This window comes from Oncorhynchus nerka, linkage group LG26 (genome assembly GCF_034236695.1).
Source record: "Oncorhynchus nerka isolate Pitt River linkage group LG26, Oner_Uvic_2.0, whole genome shotgun sequence".
NCBI classification, from domain to species: domain Eukaryota; kingdom Metazoa; phylum Chordata; class Actinopteri; order Salmoniformes; family Salmonidae; genus Oncorhynchus; species Oncorhynchus nerka.
The window spans coordinates 16,653,519-16,672,955 of NC_088421.1; the positions used below are offsets into that span (position 1 = coordinate 16,653,519).

The 19,437-nt window shown below is 43.0% G+C and overlaps 1 protein-coding gene across 1 annotated transcript; it reads right to left on the minus strand.

The window, feature by feature from the left end:
• Window positions 1-8,629: 8,629 nt before the first annotated feature.
• LOC115109886 (desumoylating isopeptidase 1-like) lies at window positions 8,630-11,663 on the minus strand. The gene is made up of 6 exons (XM_029635133.2): window positions 11,265-11,663; window positions 10,816-10,837; window positions 10,593-10,662; window positions 10,262-10,371; window positions 9,990-10,112; window positions 8,630-9,886 (listed from the first exon to the last, which is right to left on the minus strand). The coding sequence occupies exons 1-6, from the start codon at window positions 11,356-11,358 to the stop codon at window positions 9,799-9,801; spliced, it is 507 nt and encodes a 168-aa protein (XP_029490993.1). The 5' UTR covers window positions 11,359-11,663; the 3' UTR covers window positions 8,630-9,798.
• Between the last annotated feature and the right edge of the window lie 7,774 nt (window positions 11,664-19,437).

Consider the following 19,437-nt stretch of genomic DNA (forward strand, 5'->3'; position numbering starts at 1 on the left):
GCAGTGGCAGACCACGTGTAACAACACCTGCCCAGGATCAGTACATCCGAACATCACACCTGCGGGACAGGTACAGGATGGCAACAACAACTGCCCGAGTTACACCAGGAACACACAATTCCTCCATCAGTGCTCAGACTGTCCGCAATAGGCTGAGAGAGGCTGGACTGAGGGCTTGTAGGCCTGTTGTTAGGCACGTCCTCACCAGACATCACCAGCAACAACGTCGCCTATGGGCACAAACCCACCCTCGCTGGACCAGACAGGACTGGCAAAATGTGCTCTTCACTGATGAGTCGTGGTTTTGTCTCATCAGGGGTGATGGTCGGATTCATGTTTATCGTCGAAGGAATGAGCGTTACACTGAGGCCTGTACTCTGGAGCGGGATCGATTTGGAGGTGGAGGGTCCGTCATGGTCTGGGGCGGTGTGTCACAGCATCAATCTCAGGCAATCAGGCAATCTCAACGCTGTGCGTTACAGGTAAGACATCCTCCTCCCTCATGTGGTACCCTTCCTGCAGGCTCATCCTGACTCATCCTGACACCAGCCATACTGCTCGCTCTATGCGCGATTTCCTGCAAGACAGGAATGTCAGTGTTCTGCCATGGCCAGCGAAGAGCCCGGATTCCAATCCCATTGAGCATATCTTGGACCTGGTGGATCGGAGGTTGAGGGCTAGGGCCACTCCCCACAGAAATGTCCGGGAACTTGCAGGTGCCTTGGTGGAAGAGTAGGGTCACATCTCACAGCAAGAACTGGCAAATCTGGTGCAGTCCATGAGGAGGAGATGCACTGCAGTACATATTGCAGCTGGTGGCCACAACAGATACTGACTGTTACTGTTAAGTTTGCTGAAAATAAACACAGTTGACAGTGAGAGGACGTTTTAGTTTATAACAAAACCTTTTGACATAGAAACACCGGATTTTCGTCATAAAAAAAACGTATCTTAATGAATGATGAATAAAATATTAATAACAAATCCACCCATGAGGTCAAAGAGGGCGCTTTTGGTCATTAAGTGTTGGAAAAGGCTACAGTACTAGAAGGGGCTTCAGTGTAGATAAGAGTGTCTAATTAGTGAATATACTGAAGATCCAGTACAATGTGAATGTATGTCAGGGCTGAGATGTGAAATGGTATTTTAGTAGAGATGAGCTGATATGTTTGGTGATTGGGAGTGGAGAATGAAGGGTTGATGTTGTGGTGAGGCTGATGAGTGCTAGGCCGTGCATTGCGATCTGTCTCTGGTACACTCTTCGCTCGGGGGCCCTCCCGTTCACTCAGAGCACCCACAGAGCTCTGGGCACAGAGCAACAAAACAAGCCCATCGCCATCCATCCCTCCATATATCCATCCATTCCAGCACTGCTGCCGGGGCCCTGGAGAGCTAACGAGGGCCACACACAGCGGCTCAGGCTCCCATGAAAAGCGGAACAACTAACTCTGACTGACTGTCTCTTTTTTCTTCCTCACCCTCTCTCTCTTGCTCCTGGTTTCGAGTTCCCATTTATTCTCTCTCTCTCTCTCTCTCTCTCTCTCTCTCTCTCTCTCTCTCTCTCTCTCTTTCACTCCCTGCCTCCCTCTCTGCCAGCATGTTAGTGTTCTGGGGTCAGGTTTTCTTTTAATGGTTGGATCCAATTAAACAACAACATTTGACAACAGTAGTATCTTCAGTGGTAGTGACGTCCTGAAGTCAGAGCCGTAGGCCCACTAGTTATTCCTCATTTCCTCTCTCTCACTCTCTTTTGCTCTCTGTTGTCACGTTTTGGCTCAAGGCTACTCATTTGGAGTAATCAAAATAGTTAAACATGTTGTATCATGACAATACCCCTGCCTTGCTTTTCTAGTTCAGTTATTGACTGAACCGATATGTCATTCTCTCCCCCGGCCTTCTCATTTCTCTGTTTTGTTTCAGCACAGACAAGCTATGATTATGAGCTAAATAGTGGTGGAGATTAAATATCTTGCTAATATCTTTTTTTAATTCACAGTCATTTAAAATCCTGGATTCACTCAGATCTATGTCCTCTGCCAAAAGCCTTTCATCGAGTATAGAGAAACTCAACACCAGTAAAGCATCACCAGTGCCTCAGTAAAATTCTTAACAATGTTTGACTATGGACAGCCTGCAGGTGTCCACTGACACACAGATAGTTAATAAATGTTTTGGTTGACGTTTTGCGCAGAGACTATGGGATTGCTTCCCCTCAGTTATAAGCTCCCTGAAAATGCCCACTAAGCATTTCTTCCTCTCCTACTCACTCTGTTTTCTTCTCATCTAGTTCCTTTTCCTTACCCCCCATTCTCTCAGGTCACCCCAGTTAATGTCCTATTTACAGCGGGTATCTGTCAGCCTCCCTTTATGGGTCATGCCCCTCTCTCAAACTGAGACGCACCGCGCTGCTCCGCTACCCATCAGCCCATACAAATGGTGACCCGACGAGGACACACTCTGACGAGGACCCTGCTGAGGACACACTCTGACCCTGCTGAGGACACACTCTGACCCTGCCACAGCTGGATCCGCCAGAAGTTGCCTTCTTCATCAGAAAGAATTCCTCTGCAAGTAAGTCCTTCAGGTCATAGAGAACTGCAGTCAACGAGTTCATCAACAATTCTCACAGATTGTAGGCGTGGTTAAACCCTGTAGCTCTCCACAGAGAAAGCAGGAATGGTATTGGTACCACTACGGAGTGACTGTGTCGGATGCATATGTTTTTTAAAGTTGAGAGAGAGGGTGTTGAATTAATTAAATAATTTTCAGCTGTGGTATTTCTTGTGTCTGAAAGCACAATGTTGTTGATTCAGAGGTCAGCAGCTGCCCTTGGGTTCCCGTGTCGCCGTCATGCAGGGAGAGAAAGACATGTCAGGAACCAGTTCTGCAACACAGTGTTGTTTCTCTTCACATTCGATGCAGGGGGAAACGTTTAAGCGACATTGAGGGAACTCTCATCATAAATCTGCCCAAAAACAGAACAAAGGGAAGGTTATAACAGATGCTCCCATTCGCTAAATTGAGAACATGAATTGATGTCGTATACACGATGTACTGTGTGTATCAATATATTCTGTAATCTGTGTGTCTCTCACAACCCATTAAACAAGGGTGAATGTAATCACTTCATAAAGTATGTCACTTCTCCCTCCATTCAAATTAAAGTAAGAGAGATGCAATGGAAAGCATGAACTTAAGTAACACTATTAGCAACCATAAAGAGTGTTATGTCATTCTGGACTACTTGTATCAAACTCAGATCCAATAGTCTTGAGATCGCTCCATTAAAGAGCCTCATCAGTGGCTCCCCCATTGCAACTGCTCTCAGCTAGCGCCACCCAGTGGCAGCCAAGCATACTCATCGTATTATCTAAATGGCGTGTCATAGTGGAATTTTAAACAGACATATTTCAACTAGCTGGTTCTCTAATGGAGTGAAGATTGGCGGTGTCCTTGAGTGCAGGTCACAGAGTCACTTGTAAGGCAGCTCAGGAGGGAAAGGAAAGCTGGTGTTTCACTAATGCCTGATGAAATGTGAATAAATACTAAAACACTGACAAAAATCCAGAGTGCTGATGATGGAGCTCTTGGTTTCCCTCTTTCTGACCCAGGGCCCCATGGGTAATTAGAGCTGCCCTCTAAGCGGTGCCTCCAGGCCTAGAGGCAAGTGGGATTTTGGGGACCAGAGCAGCTCGCTATAGGCTGACACATGGCATCTCTGTGTGCACTATGCAGACCTCTCTGAATGGGTGGAATTAATGGGGCTTCATTGCATTTCCTTCACTTAACTTGAAGGGGAAGTGGTGAGGGGAGGGGGACTTTGAGAATGATGGGGTTTAGTAGTCTTGAAAACCCTAACTTAGGCAACACAGTGACTATGCAACACAGTGACTATGCAACACGTGACTAGGCAATACAGTGACTAGGGTCTGGTTTCAATGATGGACTCTTTTTGGATAGAGGAACTACGTCACTGCCTAAGTCGATAAGGGGAAGAAATGTTCCAGGGACTCTCCCAACAAATCAAGAGGCAGACAGGCCAGAATGTCACGATTCAAAACCAAAGTTTCCAAGCAAAAAGACCTTTGCAGTGGTTTTAGTTAATTAAGAAAGTAGATGCGAAATGAATGCACTCGTTAAAAATAGCCTCCATGATCTCCATCTTGCTAGCTACTATTTATTTTATTTTATTGAACAGGAAAGAGTCCATCATTGAAACCAGACCCAAGTCACTGTGTTGCCTAGTCACTGTGTTGCCTAGTCACTGTGTTGCCTAGTCACTGTGTTGCCTAGTCACTGTGTTGCCTAGTCACTGTGTTGCCTAGTCACTGTGTTGCCTAGTCACTGTTGCCTAGTCACTGTTGCCTAGTCACTGTGTTGCCTAGGGTCGTGTTTTCAAGATTAGGGTTTAAGCCATGGCAACAAGGGGGAAATTCCACACACTAATTTGTTCACATACACAAACAAACACAGTCTGGTGTGTCAATCCCATCATCATTAAGCATATCAATACCTTCTGAATGTTACTTCTGCCAGAGACAGAGAGACAGAGAGAGAGAGAGAGAGAGAGGGTCTGTGTTAGTTTTGTAATGTGTCTTGTGCAGGGGTTCCCAAAATTTTTAACCCAGGCCCCCTCCAGTGTTGGGGAACGTTACTACAAAATCTATGACCTAAAAAAACCTATCTAAAACCTAGCTGACATGGGCTAGTTGATCTGGACATTTCTGACAAGTTATAAATACAGGGCCTTCGGAATATATTCAGACCCCTTGACTTTTTCCACATTTTGTTACGTTACAGTCTTATTCTAAAATGGATTACATACATTATTTTCCCTCAGCAATCTACACACAATACCCTATAATGACAAAGTGAAAACAGGTTCTTGCAAATTTTTGCAAATACCTTATTTATAAAAGTATTCAGACGCTTTGCTATGAGACTCAAAATCAAGCTTAGGTACATCCTAAGCAAGATGTTTCTACAACTTGATTGGAGTCCACCTGTGGTATATTAAATTGATTGGACATGATTTGGAAAGGCACACACCTCTATATAAGGTCCCACAGTTGACAGTGCATGTCAGAGCAAAAACCAAGCCATGAGGTCGAAGGAATTCTCCATAGAGCTCCGAGACAGGATTGTGTCGAGGCACAAATCTGGGGAAGGGTACCAAAACAAATCTGGGGAAGGGTACCAAAACCAAATACTTATTTTCCACTATAATTTGCAAATAAATTAATAAAAAATCCTACAATGTGATTTTCTGGATTTGTTTTCTCATTTTGTCTGTCATAGTTGAAGTGTACCTATGATGAAAATTACAGGCCTCGCTCATCTTTTTAAGTGGGAGAACTTGCACAATTGGTGGCTGACTAAATACTTTTTTGCCCCACTGTACACATTCTCCGGATGGGACAACCCAAGGGCATTTCAGGAAATGGCTCAGTGATAGACCCACCAGACGGAGGAGAGGACAAAGATGCCTATATTTATGTATGTATGCAGGTGCATGGGAGTTCAGAGTATCTGCCTTGACTCAGACTCTGAGGTCAGGCAGGTCTGTTTCTCATGGGATCTCCCATATGGTGACCCTGACAACTGGGCGCTTCCTGAGGTGGAAAGTTAGAGAGAGGAAGTGGAGAGTCAAGGTTCTTCCTATTTAAACAATTAGCATTTGTTATGTCATGATAAAAGCAACATTTCTTTGAGACTAAATTTAACTCTCACACATTGAGACAAAGTGTAAATTGAATGTTGGATTTGAGAGGACACAAATGGGTAATAATAATAATACTGTATATGTATTTTATATAGTGCGTTTCATTACAAAATTGGCAGTCATGTAAACTGACACATAAGATAGATGAAGAGATGTTTAAACAAGCTTGATTGGACAGTATAAACATTACATCAAACTAAATGTGATTGCTACATGGCTGAGCACTTGCGTGATGGGGTGCTTGGACTTGGCCAATTAAAATTTGTATGAATTCAAATTATTACAGGAGAGAGTGCCATGTACTTGGGTTGTGCCGTGGCGGAGATCTTTGTGGGCTATACTCGGCCTTGTATCAGGATGGTAAGTTGGTGGTTGAAGATATCCCTCTCGTGGTGTGGAGGCTGTGCTTTGGCAAAGTAGGTGGGGTTATATCCTTCCTGTTTGGCCCTGTCCGGGGGTATCATCGGATGGGGCCACAGTGTCTCCTGACCCCTCCTGTCTCAGCCTCCAGTATTTATGCTGCAGTAGTTTATGTGTCGGGGGGCTAGGGTCAGTTTGTTATATCTGGAGTACTTTTTCCTGTCTTATCCAGTGTCTTGTGTGAATTAAGTATGCTCTATCTAATTCTCTCTTTCTTTCTCTCTCTCAGAGGACCTGAGCCCTAGGACCATGCCTCAGGACTGCCTGGCATGAGGACTCCTTGCTGTCCCCAGTCCAACTGGCCATGCTGCTGCTCCAATTTCAACTGTTCTGCCTGCGGCTATGGAAACCTGACGTGCTACCTGTCCCAGACCTGCTGTTTTCAACTCTCTAGAGACAGCAGGAGCAGTAGAGATACTCTTAATGATCGGCTATGAAAAGCTAACTGACATTTACTCCTGAGGTGCTGACCTGTTGCACCCTTGACAACTACTGTTATTATTATTTGACCATGCTGGTCATTTATGAACATTTGAACATCTTGGCCATGTTCTGTTATAATCTCCACCCCTCATAGCCTGGTTCCTCTCTAGGTTTCTTCCTAGGTTTTGGCCTTTCTAGGGAGTTTTTCCAAGCCACCGTGCTTCAACACCTGCATTGCTTGCTGTTTGGGGTTTTAGGCTGGGTTTCTGTACAGCACTTTGAGATATCAGCTGATGTAAGAAGGGCTATATAAATACATTTGATTTGATGTACTCTGTACTATATTGTAGTATTGTGCAACAGTGTAATTTTATATGTTTTTTAATCCTTCAATGTAAAATTCATAGCTGCAGGAACAAGCAGTAGGAGTAGTGTGTGTGTGTGTGTGTGTTACTTTTAATTAAAATCCTAACCTTGGGTTTGAGTTAATTAATCCTAAATGTATTAGGGCAATCTGCAAACTCAAATTACTTGACCTGACGTTTTAATTATGAATCCATATTTTGTATTAACTATTACCACACAGTGTCACACCTGCTCCCGCTCCCCCTCTCTGGCGCTCGAGTGGGTCAGGCTGCCCATTATTACGCACACCTGTCACCATCGTTACGCGCATCAGCACTTCATTGAACTCACCTGTACTCTAACACCTATTGCTTGCCTCCTCTATATCTGTCTATTCCTCAGTTTGATCCCCGTGTCAGCATTGTCGTTATGTTTCCCTTATCCAGATGCTGTCCGTGGTTTGTTTCATGTCTGTCATTTATTAAATATTCACTCCCTATACTTGCTTCTCGTCTCCCAGCGTCTGTCCTCACACACAGAATATTAACTAGCAACACCTACATGTACTTATGCAAACATAGCAGTCCAAGTCAAGTTCCTAATACAGTGGCTCCTCCTAGGATTCATGACCAGAACTCCAACTCCAACCACTGTAGGTGTTGTTTACCTAGAGTTGCCTCTTCGTCACCACCTTCCATCCCTTCGGATACTCGTCCATGACCCCTTTGAGTCACATTAAAGGAAGAAAAAAAAAGGTCTGTCATATAACGGTTTGTCACTGGGGAGGGTGAGTGTGACTCAGAGTCTCTCTCACGGAGGTAGTGCCATGTTAACAACTTTGCCCCCCCCAACATTTCCGACACCAGTCTAAGAAGTTGGTGGAGAGAGCAGAGAGTGGGGGATTGAGGTGAAGATAAATAGCCATAGCACCTCAAGGTAGCCTTCCCCAGAACAGCACCAAGCCTCATACCTACATTTGTGTTCCCAAAATGCAAACATGGTGTTATTTGTCTTGACAGGTCTGTCATCAAAGCACAGCCCAAGTGCTCTCTCTTCACATGCACTTGAATTATCCAGCTCTTACAAGGATGAAGCAATGAGGTAATAAAACAAGGACTATTAGATCATGACTTGTAGTTTCCCCAACAACATTTTCTACATAATATCGTCCATATTCTGCATTAAAATAAAAACCATTAATGCTTTTTTATTCCACTGAACTGTTGATTTCTAGGTTCAGATAAGAAGCAGATATAAACGCACTCTTGTTGACAGCTGTACTTTCATATGAAGTTAAACTAACACTTAGAGACAGGGCCATGACAACAGAACAACTACTATGACACAAACATAACAAGCATGCAAAAAGTATGACTGAAGACTTTGTCCTCTAACACACTGTGACAGTAGCCTGAGCAAATGATGCGTCAGTCAAGGTCACTGCAAGTACACTGAAGTTCATTTGGACAATTTATCCTTCACATGATTACTAGTGATGGGGTTGGTCCTGCTGACAACAGCTGTGTGAACGGCAACATCTAATCAACATCAAAACAGGAAGAAGTCAGTCTAAAATTGTGCTTTAGACCATTTATCTAATGAACTGTAGTTCCTTTAATGGATCAAAAACATGTTACAAATCCAGCTTGAGGGACCAATACTTTGCATGCCTAACACTGGGAGAGTAACACAGACACTCTCGCAGAACTGCGCACATAGTACAATTTGGAGTGAATGGCTTTATTTAGATACAATTACAAAACAAGCAAACAATGTGCAAACAATATCATCCATCCATAACTAATATAGTATTCATAAATATCTACTGAAATCATTACATTTAGCAGCCAGCAACTGATCCTGAAATAAATAAAACAACAAATAAGGATAAGGTGTACAATACATTTCATTGGTCAGGTTGATTGCTGAAGGTGGTTACGTGTGCAACATACCAAGGTGAAGGGCCTTGTCTCCTTCAACATACAAGCACCTATTGGTGGAGTCATTCTTTTTATGAAACATGCTATGCTGTAATTACCTGTCTGATGCGATACCAGAGGTGCTGTCTTTTACAGAACATACAGTTTACTGTACTGTTCTACTGGATGATGCTATAGTTAACCAGTGCCAGGAGTTGCAGTGAATACGTGCATTTAATAAAATGACTTTACACGTTTCATGCCTAGTCTAATAAGTATAGATATGTGAAGAGTTATTGCTCCTACTGATGGCCCAATGAAAATGATACAAGAATATGTATGATTTGATCCCAAACTTGACCCCAAAATTGTACAAACTTTTCCATAATAAATTACATTTCTGAGATGATTTCAAACACATACAAGATACGCACGGTCTGCTTCTTCATCCAGAGAACTAATGCAGATTTTGTGCACTTCAGCATTCATCCTTCATATCACACTATCAGCATCATTAACACTAAGGTGAGAGAGGTGAAGGCATAGAGGTGTATATAGCACACACCATCTGGTGCAAAGTGGAGTAGTTCATTGGAAGTCATGCTGAAACGCTGACTTGAGATACATGCTAACCTTCTTATAAATCATATTGATGATATTGGAAGATTTATGAGAAAGTTCATGTTGTGCAACTTTCCCTCAGATCAGGATCATACCATTAGAGGCAATAAGGAAGGTCCGTAAACAAAAACTGGAAACAACATTTTTTTAAACTTACAAAAGGCAAGAGCATTGCTGGTGGGGAGTTACAAAACAATCATACTAAAACCAAGCATACGCAGTACAAAAGCAGTGTGACTGACTAGACTCACTGAGATTCACCCTCCACGGTTTCGTCAATAACCCACCTCCATTTTGAAAATGTAAATTAGAACATGTCTAAATACTACTGTGTGCAGCTCAGGCAGTTTAGCTGTGGCGACCGTTGATGATGTTCCCCCCAGGAGGAGCGATGTGGATGGAGTCCAGTATAGGCCGGAGTATCTGACCAAAGGGTCTAAATGGTTAGACAGAGGAACAGGCCAGAGGGTCAGAGAGGTACACAAGTCAGTAATGCATTACTAGTATCTGTCGCTCAGCTAATAAGTATGTAGACTCACGTGGAGAGCACTTCGGAGGGCAGGTCTGTGATGTAAGAAGGGATCTTCCGGCCTGTTAAGAACTGGGCCACCTCATTAGTGAAGGTGTTACAGTTGTGCTCAAACAACCTATACTTGTCACCTCTATGGAAGAATAACAACAGAAAGCAATCTCAGATCTAAATCCGCTATCACTGCTATGTTGTGTTCATGGCTGATGTGTCCACCAAAGTGGTGGTGTATGAGGTGAGTTAACCAAAAACAACACTTTTTTGTGACACATACACACACACCTGTATGTGTTCTCTCCTAGCGAGGACAGGTAGTCCATGAAGATCTCCTCTGTCACCTCTGTGTTTCCCAATTCCACCACAGTGTCTGGGGAACCAAGCATTGTTCCCCCCTAAAACACATAAAGTCCATATTATCCTACAAAACACCAACCCCCAAAACTTCTCTGTATATCTGATGCGTTAACCTTCCCTCCTCTTTGAAGGTCATACCAATGTAGGCCTAGTCTTACTGTCAGCTAGTGCAAACCCATGCTAAAGAGTAGAGGGAACACTGAAGTAGGTCTTATCAAATATTAGAAGGATATTAGCCAATACATAATTTTAGGCTTACCGGTGAGCAGCTGGAAATACCCACTCCTCCAAAGTAGAACTCGTCTCCATAAACCACAATGGCTGAGTGCCTGTGAGAATTGAAACACAAGACTGAGTGTACAGTAATGGATGGTTACAATATGGCCATGAAAATAATCCTTCGAAGAATTGCAGTGACAGTAAAGACAAAGTTGTGTGGATAAATTGTATTGTCACAAAATTATAGATGGGAGATTTCTTACCAAATGCCATCAAGTTGTTTTCCTGTAACACATTAAAATATATATGTGTGTGTGACCGAGGCTTGACGCTGCTGATGAGCATACATGTCAATCAAGCTCGCACAAACCTGTTTTACTCTTGTATTGTGTGTAACTAGCATTTTAGCTAACGTAAACGTTGCAATATTGTTGAGCTGAAATTCTGAAGAATACGCCTTTGAATAGCTAGGCTATACTGTATAAACCAAGCTCAAACTTACTTCAATTGGCAGGTTGTAACGAACTAGCTAGCAAGTTAATAACAAACAAAAAATGATGCATTGCAAGAGTAATGTTGGCCTACCCAGCTAGCTAGCTAGGCAGCCATCAAAGGCTTGTCGACGTGCCCCATCAATCTCAACCCGCAGCTAACTACTAAAGCTACACAGCTTCATTATCTGGGGAAGTTGTCGAGACTGAGCTTCACTTACCTAACATGATTGGGCTGAGATTGCGAGCCATTCCTCTTGACAGGTCGTATATATACAGTTGTACACTGTATGTTGTTGTGTCATTTTTATCCATTACGTTAAACTCCCAAATATGTGTTTATGTTAGCTAGCTAAGCTAACAGTAACGTTAGCTCTTTTGCGGTTAGCTTGCCTTTCTACTGACTGCTGGTTTTGCAAGGTTGCTGTCTATTGAAAAATGAGATTATATTATCAGCTAAATTACCTGAACGTTGTACCTATGACGTTAGATATTTAGATGTCTGATTACAATCTACAAGTACCCTGGCTGCTAGAGACAGTTGTCCCCCATAAAATTGCTGATTGGCATCTCATGAGCTTGGTAGTGCATCAGCGCCTCCATGCGTCCACATAGCACTGTAGAGGTTCTGTGGAAGAATGTCTCTGTTATATAAAAACAAAAAAAGCATTGCCATGATATTCTCCATCAAATCCCCAACTACAGCTCCTCGCATCTGAACATCATCAATAGTCTTTCTAGCCTATTAAATGGGATTCACCCAGTGTGGATGGGGAGTGACCATTGCGCGAGACAGTCGCTCTCCACTGTCCAGGTGCTATATTTCGGATTTACTATTCCCGCCGCTGTCCATGGTGCTGAATCTCATTTTGCTGCTTTTAGCCTGTTTGTTTACTTGAACAACATCGTACCTTTCTACACTCGTGACACAGTTCACGAAGACTTAGCCCTATCTTCAAACACCAATAACATGTAAGACTTATCCCAACCAAAATCCAGGCAGCCTTTAGTAATGGGCTAGCTATTATGAGGTGAAAATGCATCAGCATCTTCATTCCTCCGCATAGTGCAAAGGTTTGTCCTCCACCAAGTCTAAAGCAAGTAAATACAATACACCCATATTTCTGTGCACTTGAGTCTTCAAGCTTCAGATCCAAGGGCATAGTGATTGTAGTTTTGTGGCCATCAATTATGGAATTGGACAGCAAAACCAACATTGATTACATTTGGAGACTTCACAAGGTTTGACAGGTGAGTTTAGGGTTCTAACAAGTGTCTCATATAAAACTATTTTTACTTTTGTATACTTTTGGTTGGCATAACAAAACCCTTTACATGTTCGGTTATGATCCATCAGGAGCTTGTAGTTCACTCCCACTTTGTTCACCTACAGGTTTACTCACTAACTAAGTGTCTGAAGGTTGTTGTCACATACAGTGCCTATCATAAGTATTCATCCCCTTGGATTTCTTCACATTTTATTGGGTTACAAATTGGAATAAAAATTGATTTAATTGTAATTTGTTTGTCAACAATCTACACTAAATACTCTGTAATGTCAAAGTGGAAGAAAAATCCATTTAAATGTTTTATTTTAATTAATGAAAAATAAAACACTAATTTACTGTATCTCGCCCCCTGAGTCCATACATGATAGAAACACCTCTGACAGTGATCACAGCTGTGAGCCTTTTTAGGTAAGTCTCTAAGAGCTTTGCACACCTGCATTGTCAAGCATACCCATACCATGGTGCAGCCACCACCATGCTTGGAAATAAGGAGGCAGTTACTCAGCGATATGTTGGATTTGCCACAAACATAAGACTTTGCATTTAGGCCAAAATTGTATTCCTTTGCCGTACTTTAGCAATACTTACAGGATGGATGTTTTGGAATATTTGTATTCTGTATATTTGTATTTTTGTGGAGACTACAATGTTGTTGATCCATCTTCAGTTTCTCCCATCATAGCCATTGAACTCTGTAGCTGTTTTAAAATTACCAATGGCCTAATGGTGACGTCCCTGATCAGTTTCCTTACTGTCCTGCAGCTCAGTTCAGAAGGACGACTGTATCTGGGTGGTTTAATATATAATCCACAGCATGCTTAAAGAGATATTCAATGTCTGATTTGTTGTTGTTACCCATCTACCAATTACTGCCCTTCTTTATGAGGCTTTCGAAAAGCTCCCTGATCTTTGTAGTTGAATCTGTGCTTGAAATTCAATACTTGACTGAGGGAACTTACAGATGTTGTATGTATAGTATGGGGGACAGAGAAAGGGTTAGTCATTAAAAAATCACGTCAACCCCGATTATTTCATGAGTCCATGTACATTTTACTCCTGAACTAATTTATGCTTGCCTAAACAAAGGGGGAAATACTTATGCAACGACTATATTTTAGTTATTTAATTGTTGTACATTTTAATTTTCTTTTCACTTTGAAATGATCAAGTATTTTGTATAGATCAATGACAAAAAAATATCACACAATGAAATATATTTCAATCAAAATTTGTAACGCAACATACTGAAAAAAACAAGGAGGTTGAATCAATCAAATTTATTTATAAAGGCCTTTTTACATCAGCCGATGTCACAAAGTGTTATACAGAAACCCAGCCGAAAACCCCAAACAGCAAGCAATGCAGATGTAGAAGCACGGCTAGGAAAAACTCCCTAGAAAGGCAGGAAACTAGGAAGAAATCTAGAGATGAACCAGGCTCTGAAGGGTGGCCAGTCCTCTTCTGGCTGTGCCGGGTAGAGATTATAACAGTACATGTCCAAGATGTTCAAATGTTCATAGATTACCAGCAGGGTCAAATAATAATAATCACAGTGGTTGTAGAGGGTGCAACAGGTCAGCACCTCTGGAGTAAATGTCAGTTGGCTTTTCATAGCCGATCATTCATAGTTAGAGACAGCAGGTGCGGTAGAGAGAGAGTCGAAAACAGCAGGTGCGGGAAAAGGTAGCACATCCGGTGAACAGGTCAGGGTTCCATAGCCGCAGGCAGAACAGTTGAAACTGGAGCAGCAGCAAGACCAGGTAGACTAGGGACAGTCTCTTAAGTGAATACTTATGATACCCACTGTAAAGGGCTCTACAAGTCTAAGCAAACGGATCCGACCAAGGTCCGTTTGCACCGCATTCCAAAAATGCAGACACATAAATGTACATAGACTACGTAGAGAGTGACACAAAAGGACTCCGTCAGCTCTGTTTGCATGGACTGTTTAGACCACTTAAATATTTGCGATGTAAATTTACTCACTCTTGAAAAGCGACTGCCCACAGCCAGCCCATAAGTCATATTGGAACCTGTGATTGAACAATGCTGTATATCAGCGTTATACTATATCACAAAATGAATATTTTGATTTACAAGATACTTCTAGATTTTAATAGGGGTGCCAATATAGCACTGTGTTTGTGTGTGTGCACATATTCGCTTGTGCTTGCATGAGTCATGCGTATGTGTGTCCTGCCTGTTTTCATTTACATGTTCAGTCCAGTAGAGCAATCAACGCAATTTTTTCAATTTTCAATTTTGGAACAATAAATACAGTCGTTTTTTTATGCTCTAGCAAAGGTCACAGGTTAAAGTAGAGAGGTTGATCTACCAACACCTCCTTTTGCCTTTTATTGGTCACCTTGGAAACAGTTACCATGACATCTGGAGATTGTCGATTATGCAAGAGACCCAGGTGCAGAGAGGAGGCTGTGGAAGGGGTATGTAGGCGTTTCAACAATGGGGCAAATCCTGGGACAAAAGTGGAATATAGCTTGGGGCTTCCCCAATAGAGATTCGTATCAAATCTAACATCTAATTGTATTTGTCACATGCTTCATAAACAATAGGTTTAGACTAACAGTGAAATGCTTACTTACTGGTCCTTTTCCAACAATGCAGAGTTTTAAAAAATAAGTACCACAACCAAGTTGATGTGCAGGGGAACAAGGTAATTGAGGTAGCTATATGTACTGTAGATATAGGTAGGGGTAAAGTGGCTAGGCAACAGGATATATAAGACAGTAGTAGCTGTGTGTGTGTGTGTGTGTGTGTGTGTGTGTGTGTGTGTGTGTGTGTGTGTGTGTGTGTGTGTGGAGTCAGTATGCATGTGGAAGCATGTGTGGGCATATGTAGTGTGTGTATGTTGGGGTGTCAGTGTAAGTATATGTGAATGTGTGGGTAGAGTCAGAGCAAGAGAGTTAGAGTAAAAAATGGTAAATGCAGTACTCTGGTTATCCATGTGATTAGCTATTTATCCGTCTTGTTTAGCATTCTTATGGCTTGGGGTAGAAGCTGTTTAGGATCCTGTTGGTTCCAGACTTGGTGAACAGGTACCGCTTGCCATGCGGTAGCAGAGACAACAGTCTATTGCTTGGGAGTTATTTACATTTTTTCGGGCCTTCCTCTGACACCGCCTGGTATAGAGGTCCTAGATTGCAGGGAGCTTGGCCCCAGTGATGTACTGGGCCGTACTCACCACCTTCTGTAGCGCCTTGCAGTTGCCATAACAAGCGGTGATGCAGCCAGTCAAGATGCTTTCAAAGGTGCAGCTTTTTGAGGATTTCAGGGCCCATGCCAAATCTTTTCAGCCTCCTGAAGGGGAAGAGGCGATGTCGTGACCACTTCACAACTGTGTGAGTGTGTGTGGACCATGTTAATTCATTAGTGATGGGGACACAGAGGAACTTGAAGCTCTCGACCCGCTCCACTTCAGACCCATCAATGTGGATGGGGACGTGCTCGCCCTTCCGTTTCCTGTAGTCTACGATCAGCTCATTTGTCTTGCTGACAATGAGGTAGAGGTTGTTGTCCTGGCACCACACTGCCAGGTCTCTGACCTCCTCCCTATAGGCTGCCTCATCGTCATCTTCTATCAGTCCTACCACCGTCTTGTTGTCAGCAAACTTGATGAGGGTGTTGGAGTTGTGTGGGGCCTCACAGTCATGGGTGAACAGGGAGCACAGGAGGGGACTAGGTTCGCACCCCTGAGGGGCCCCCGTGTTGTTGGCTGAGTATCTTGCACTGACCCTACGCACATTCACTGGACTTTATATACACACCATATACACACACTCACACACACTACACTGTCACTCCCACACAAATCTCCCATATGCATAGCCGTAGGAAGATGTTTGGTGGTGGAGGGTGCTGTGAATTGCCTGCGCTACAGATGGTCCGCTAATACAGGACTAGTAAAGGCCCAGTGCCCTACTTTTCTACAACAACAAAAAAGGGTGCAGGAGGACCCGGGTGCTGTAGCACCCTCAGCACCCCTACTTCCTGTGGCTATGCTCACACATTCAAACCATACTTACGCACACACTCAAACAGAAATAACACACACACACATGACGACACAACACAAACAAACATACATACGTACACACACTCACACACACTTTTGCACTCATCATTTGCTGCTGCTACTCTGTTCGTTATTTTACTCGTATTATTATCTATTTGGTTGCCTAGTTACTTTACCCTGCCTTCATGTACATATCTACCGCAAGTACCTCGTATCTCTGCACATTGATCTGGAACTGGTACTCCCTGTATATAGCTCCATTCTTGTGTATTTTATTTTATTTGTCTTGTGTTGGTTAATATTATTTATTTAGTTTACTCTGCATCATTGGGAAATGTTTGTAAGCAAGCATTTCACTGTAAAGTCTATAACAGTTGTATTCGGTGCAAATTTGATTTGATGGTCAGCGTGGCGGATGTGTTGTTGCCTACCTTCACCTCCTGGGGCCGGCCCGTCAGGAAGTCCAGGATCCAGTTGCAGAGGAAGGTGTTCAATCCCAGGGTCCTGAGCTTGGAGGGGACTATGGTGTTGAATGCTGAGCTGTAGTCAATGAACAACATTCTTAGATAGGTGTTCCTTTTGTATAGGTGGGTGAGGGCAGTGTGGAGTGCAATAGAGATTGCGTCATCTGTGGATCTGTTGCGGCGGAATGCGAATTGGAGTTGGTCCAGGGTCTCTGGGATGATGGTGTTGATGTGAGCCATGACCTGCCTTTCAAAGAATTTCATGGCTATAGATGTGATTGCTATGGGGGCGTTAGTCACTTAGGCCGGTTACATTAACATTCTTAGGCACATGAATATGATGGTCTGCTTGAAACAAGTTGGTATTACAGACCGGGTCAGGGATAGGTTGAAAATGTCAGTGAAGACACTTGCCAGCTGGTCAGCGCATGCTCTGAGTACGAGTCCTGGTATTTTGTCTGGCCCCGCAGCCTTTCGAATGTTATCTGTTCATCTGTTCTTACTCACATCGGCTACAGAGAGCGAGATTACACAGTCGTTTGGAATAGCTGGTGCTCTCATGCATGGTTTAGGGTTGTTTGCCTCAATGTGAGCTTGTCTGGTAGGCTTGGGTCACTGGGCAGCGTCACTACTCCTTGTCATGTATTGTACTTGTATCAATGGGACCTATGCTTATTTATTCAGCACTTTTGAAATGTACAGTGACAGAATTCAGAACATGGGCCGTTCTTACAGTATTCCAAGTCAGGGGGCATATAAGCAGACAATGAAAGCTCTTACAATATTTGATGATGACATTTCTCTAAAACATGTGCATGTGCATGTACATGTGCACCAACAGATCAGAACAGTAGGCTAAATTATGAGAGGAAAAGCGACCAAATTATTAGGGTGAGGCACATAGTCTACTAACAGCTTACTACACAACATACGCTTAGAATTTTTTCTTCTTTTCTTCGCTACAGTATACATATATCCCTGGCATATTACATCATTTATGCAGCAGCATACAATAAAAAAAATGTCTCACCTTGTTGTGCTGTGCTCACTTGAACAGGAAGGTGGCAAATTTTATCAAAGTCTGGCATTCTCTGGATTTATGGTGCTTTCAAGACAACTGGGAACTCGGAAAAAAGCGAGGTCTAATCATGACGTCAGTGATCTTCAGGGCGGAGCTCTAGAAAGAGGCCTGAGTTCCCGACTTGGAATTCTGAGTTGGATGACCGTTCAAAACGTATTTTCCCAGTCAGAGCCAGTTTTTTTTACGAGTTCCCAGTTGTCTTAAACTCACTGAAGTCTGAGATTTCCCAGTTCCGAGTTTCCAGTTGTTTTGAAAGCGGCAGAAGTCATGCTGGATTGACAGCATGGCCAATGTTGAATGTTTATCCTTTTAAGCTTGGAAAAGAGACCCTTAAACCTTGACTTGGATCACACATCCACTCCCCTGAATAGCATGCTAGTGATTGCTTTGCAATGCTTGCAGTTAGCCACCGATTCCTTCCAAACCACTCATTGTTGAATTTGTGATTTCCAACTTGTTGTGTATTGTTTATGTCCAATGGCCGATGAGCACCAATACGTATTATCTATCATTTCTCTTCATAATTTCTCTTCATATGACAAGAATTGAAAAGGATTTGCCAGTAGATTGTCGACTTAATTCATGATGATGACTGCTAGCTTGCTAGCTAAGATTTTTTAAATATGATGTAGACATTATCAGTCCAATCAAAGCTACTGTAGATATAACATGATTTGACGTAATTTTATCTGTGGCCACTGACCTTGAGACTTCTTGGAAGGGCACTTCACATCGATGGCTCTGAACGAACTTTATTTGACTCTTTGCAAACTGGAATCCATTTATCCGGAGGCTGCATTCATTGTAGCTGGGGATTTTAACAAGGCTAATCTGAAAACAAGACTCCCTAAATTGTATCAGCATATCGACTGCGCAACCAGGGCGGGAAAAACCTTGGATCATTGTTACTCTAACTTCCGCGACGCATATAAGGCCCTGCCCCGCCCTCCTTTCGGAAAAGCTGACCACGACTCCATTTTGTTGATCCCTGTCTACAAACAGAAGCTAAAACAAGAAGCTCCCACGCTGAGGTCTGTCCAACGCTGGTCCGACCAAGCTGATTCCACACTCCAAGACTGCTTCCATCACGTGGACTGGGATATGTTTCGTATTGCGTCAGACAGCAACATTGACGAATACGTTGATTCGGTGTGCGAGTTCATTAGAACGTGCGTTGAAGATGTCATTCCCATAGCAACGATTAAAACATTCCCTAACCAGAAACCGTGGATTGATGGCAGCATTCGCGTGAAACTGAAAGCGCGAACCACTGCTTTTAATCAGGGCAAGGTGACTGGTAACATGACTGAATTACAAACAGTGCAGTTATTCCCTCCGCAAGGCTATCAAACAAGCTAAGCGTCAGTATAGAGACAAAGTAGAATCTCAATTTCAACGGCTCAGACACAAGAGGTATGTGGCAGGGTCTACAGTCAATTACGGACTACAAGAAGAAAACCAGCCCAGTCACGGACCAGGATGTCTTGCTCCCAGGCAGACTAAATAACTTTTTTGCCCGCTTTGAGG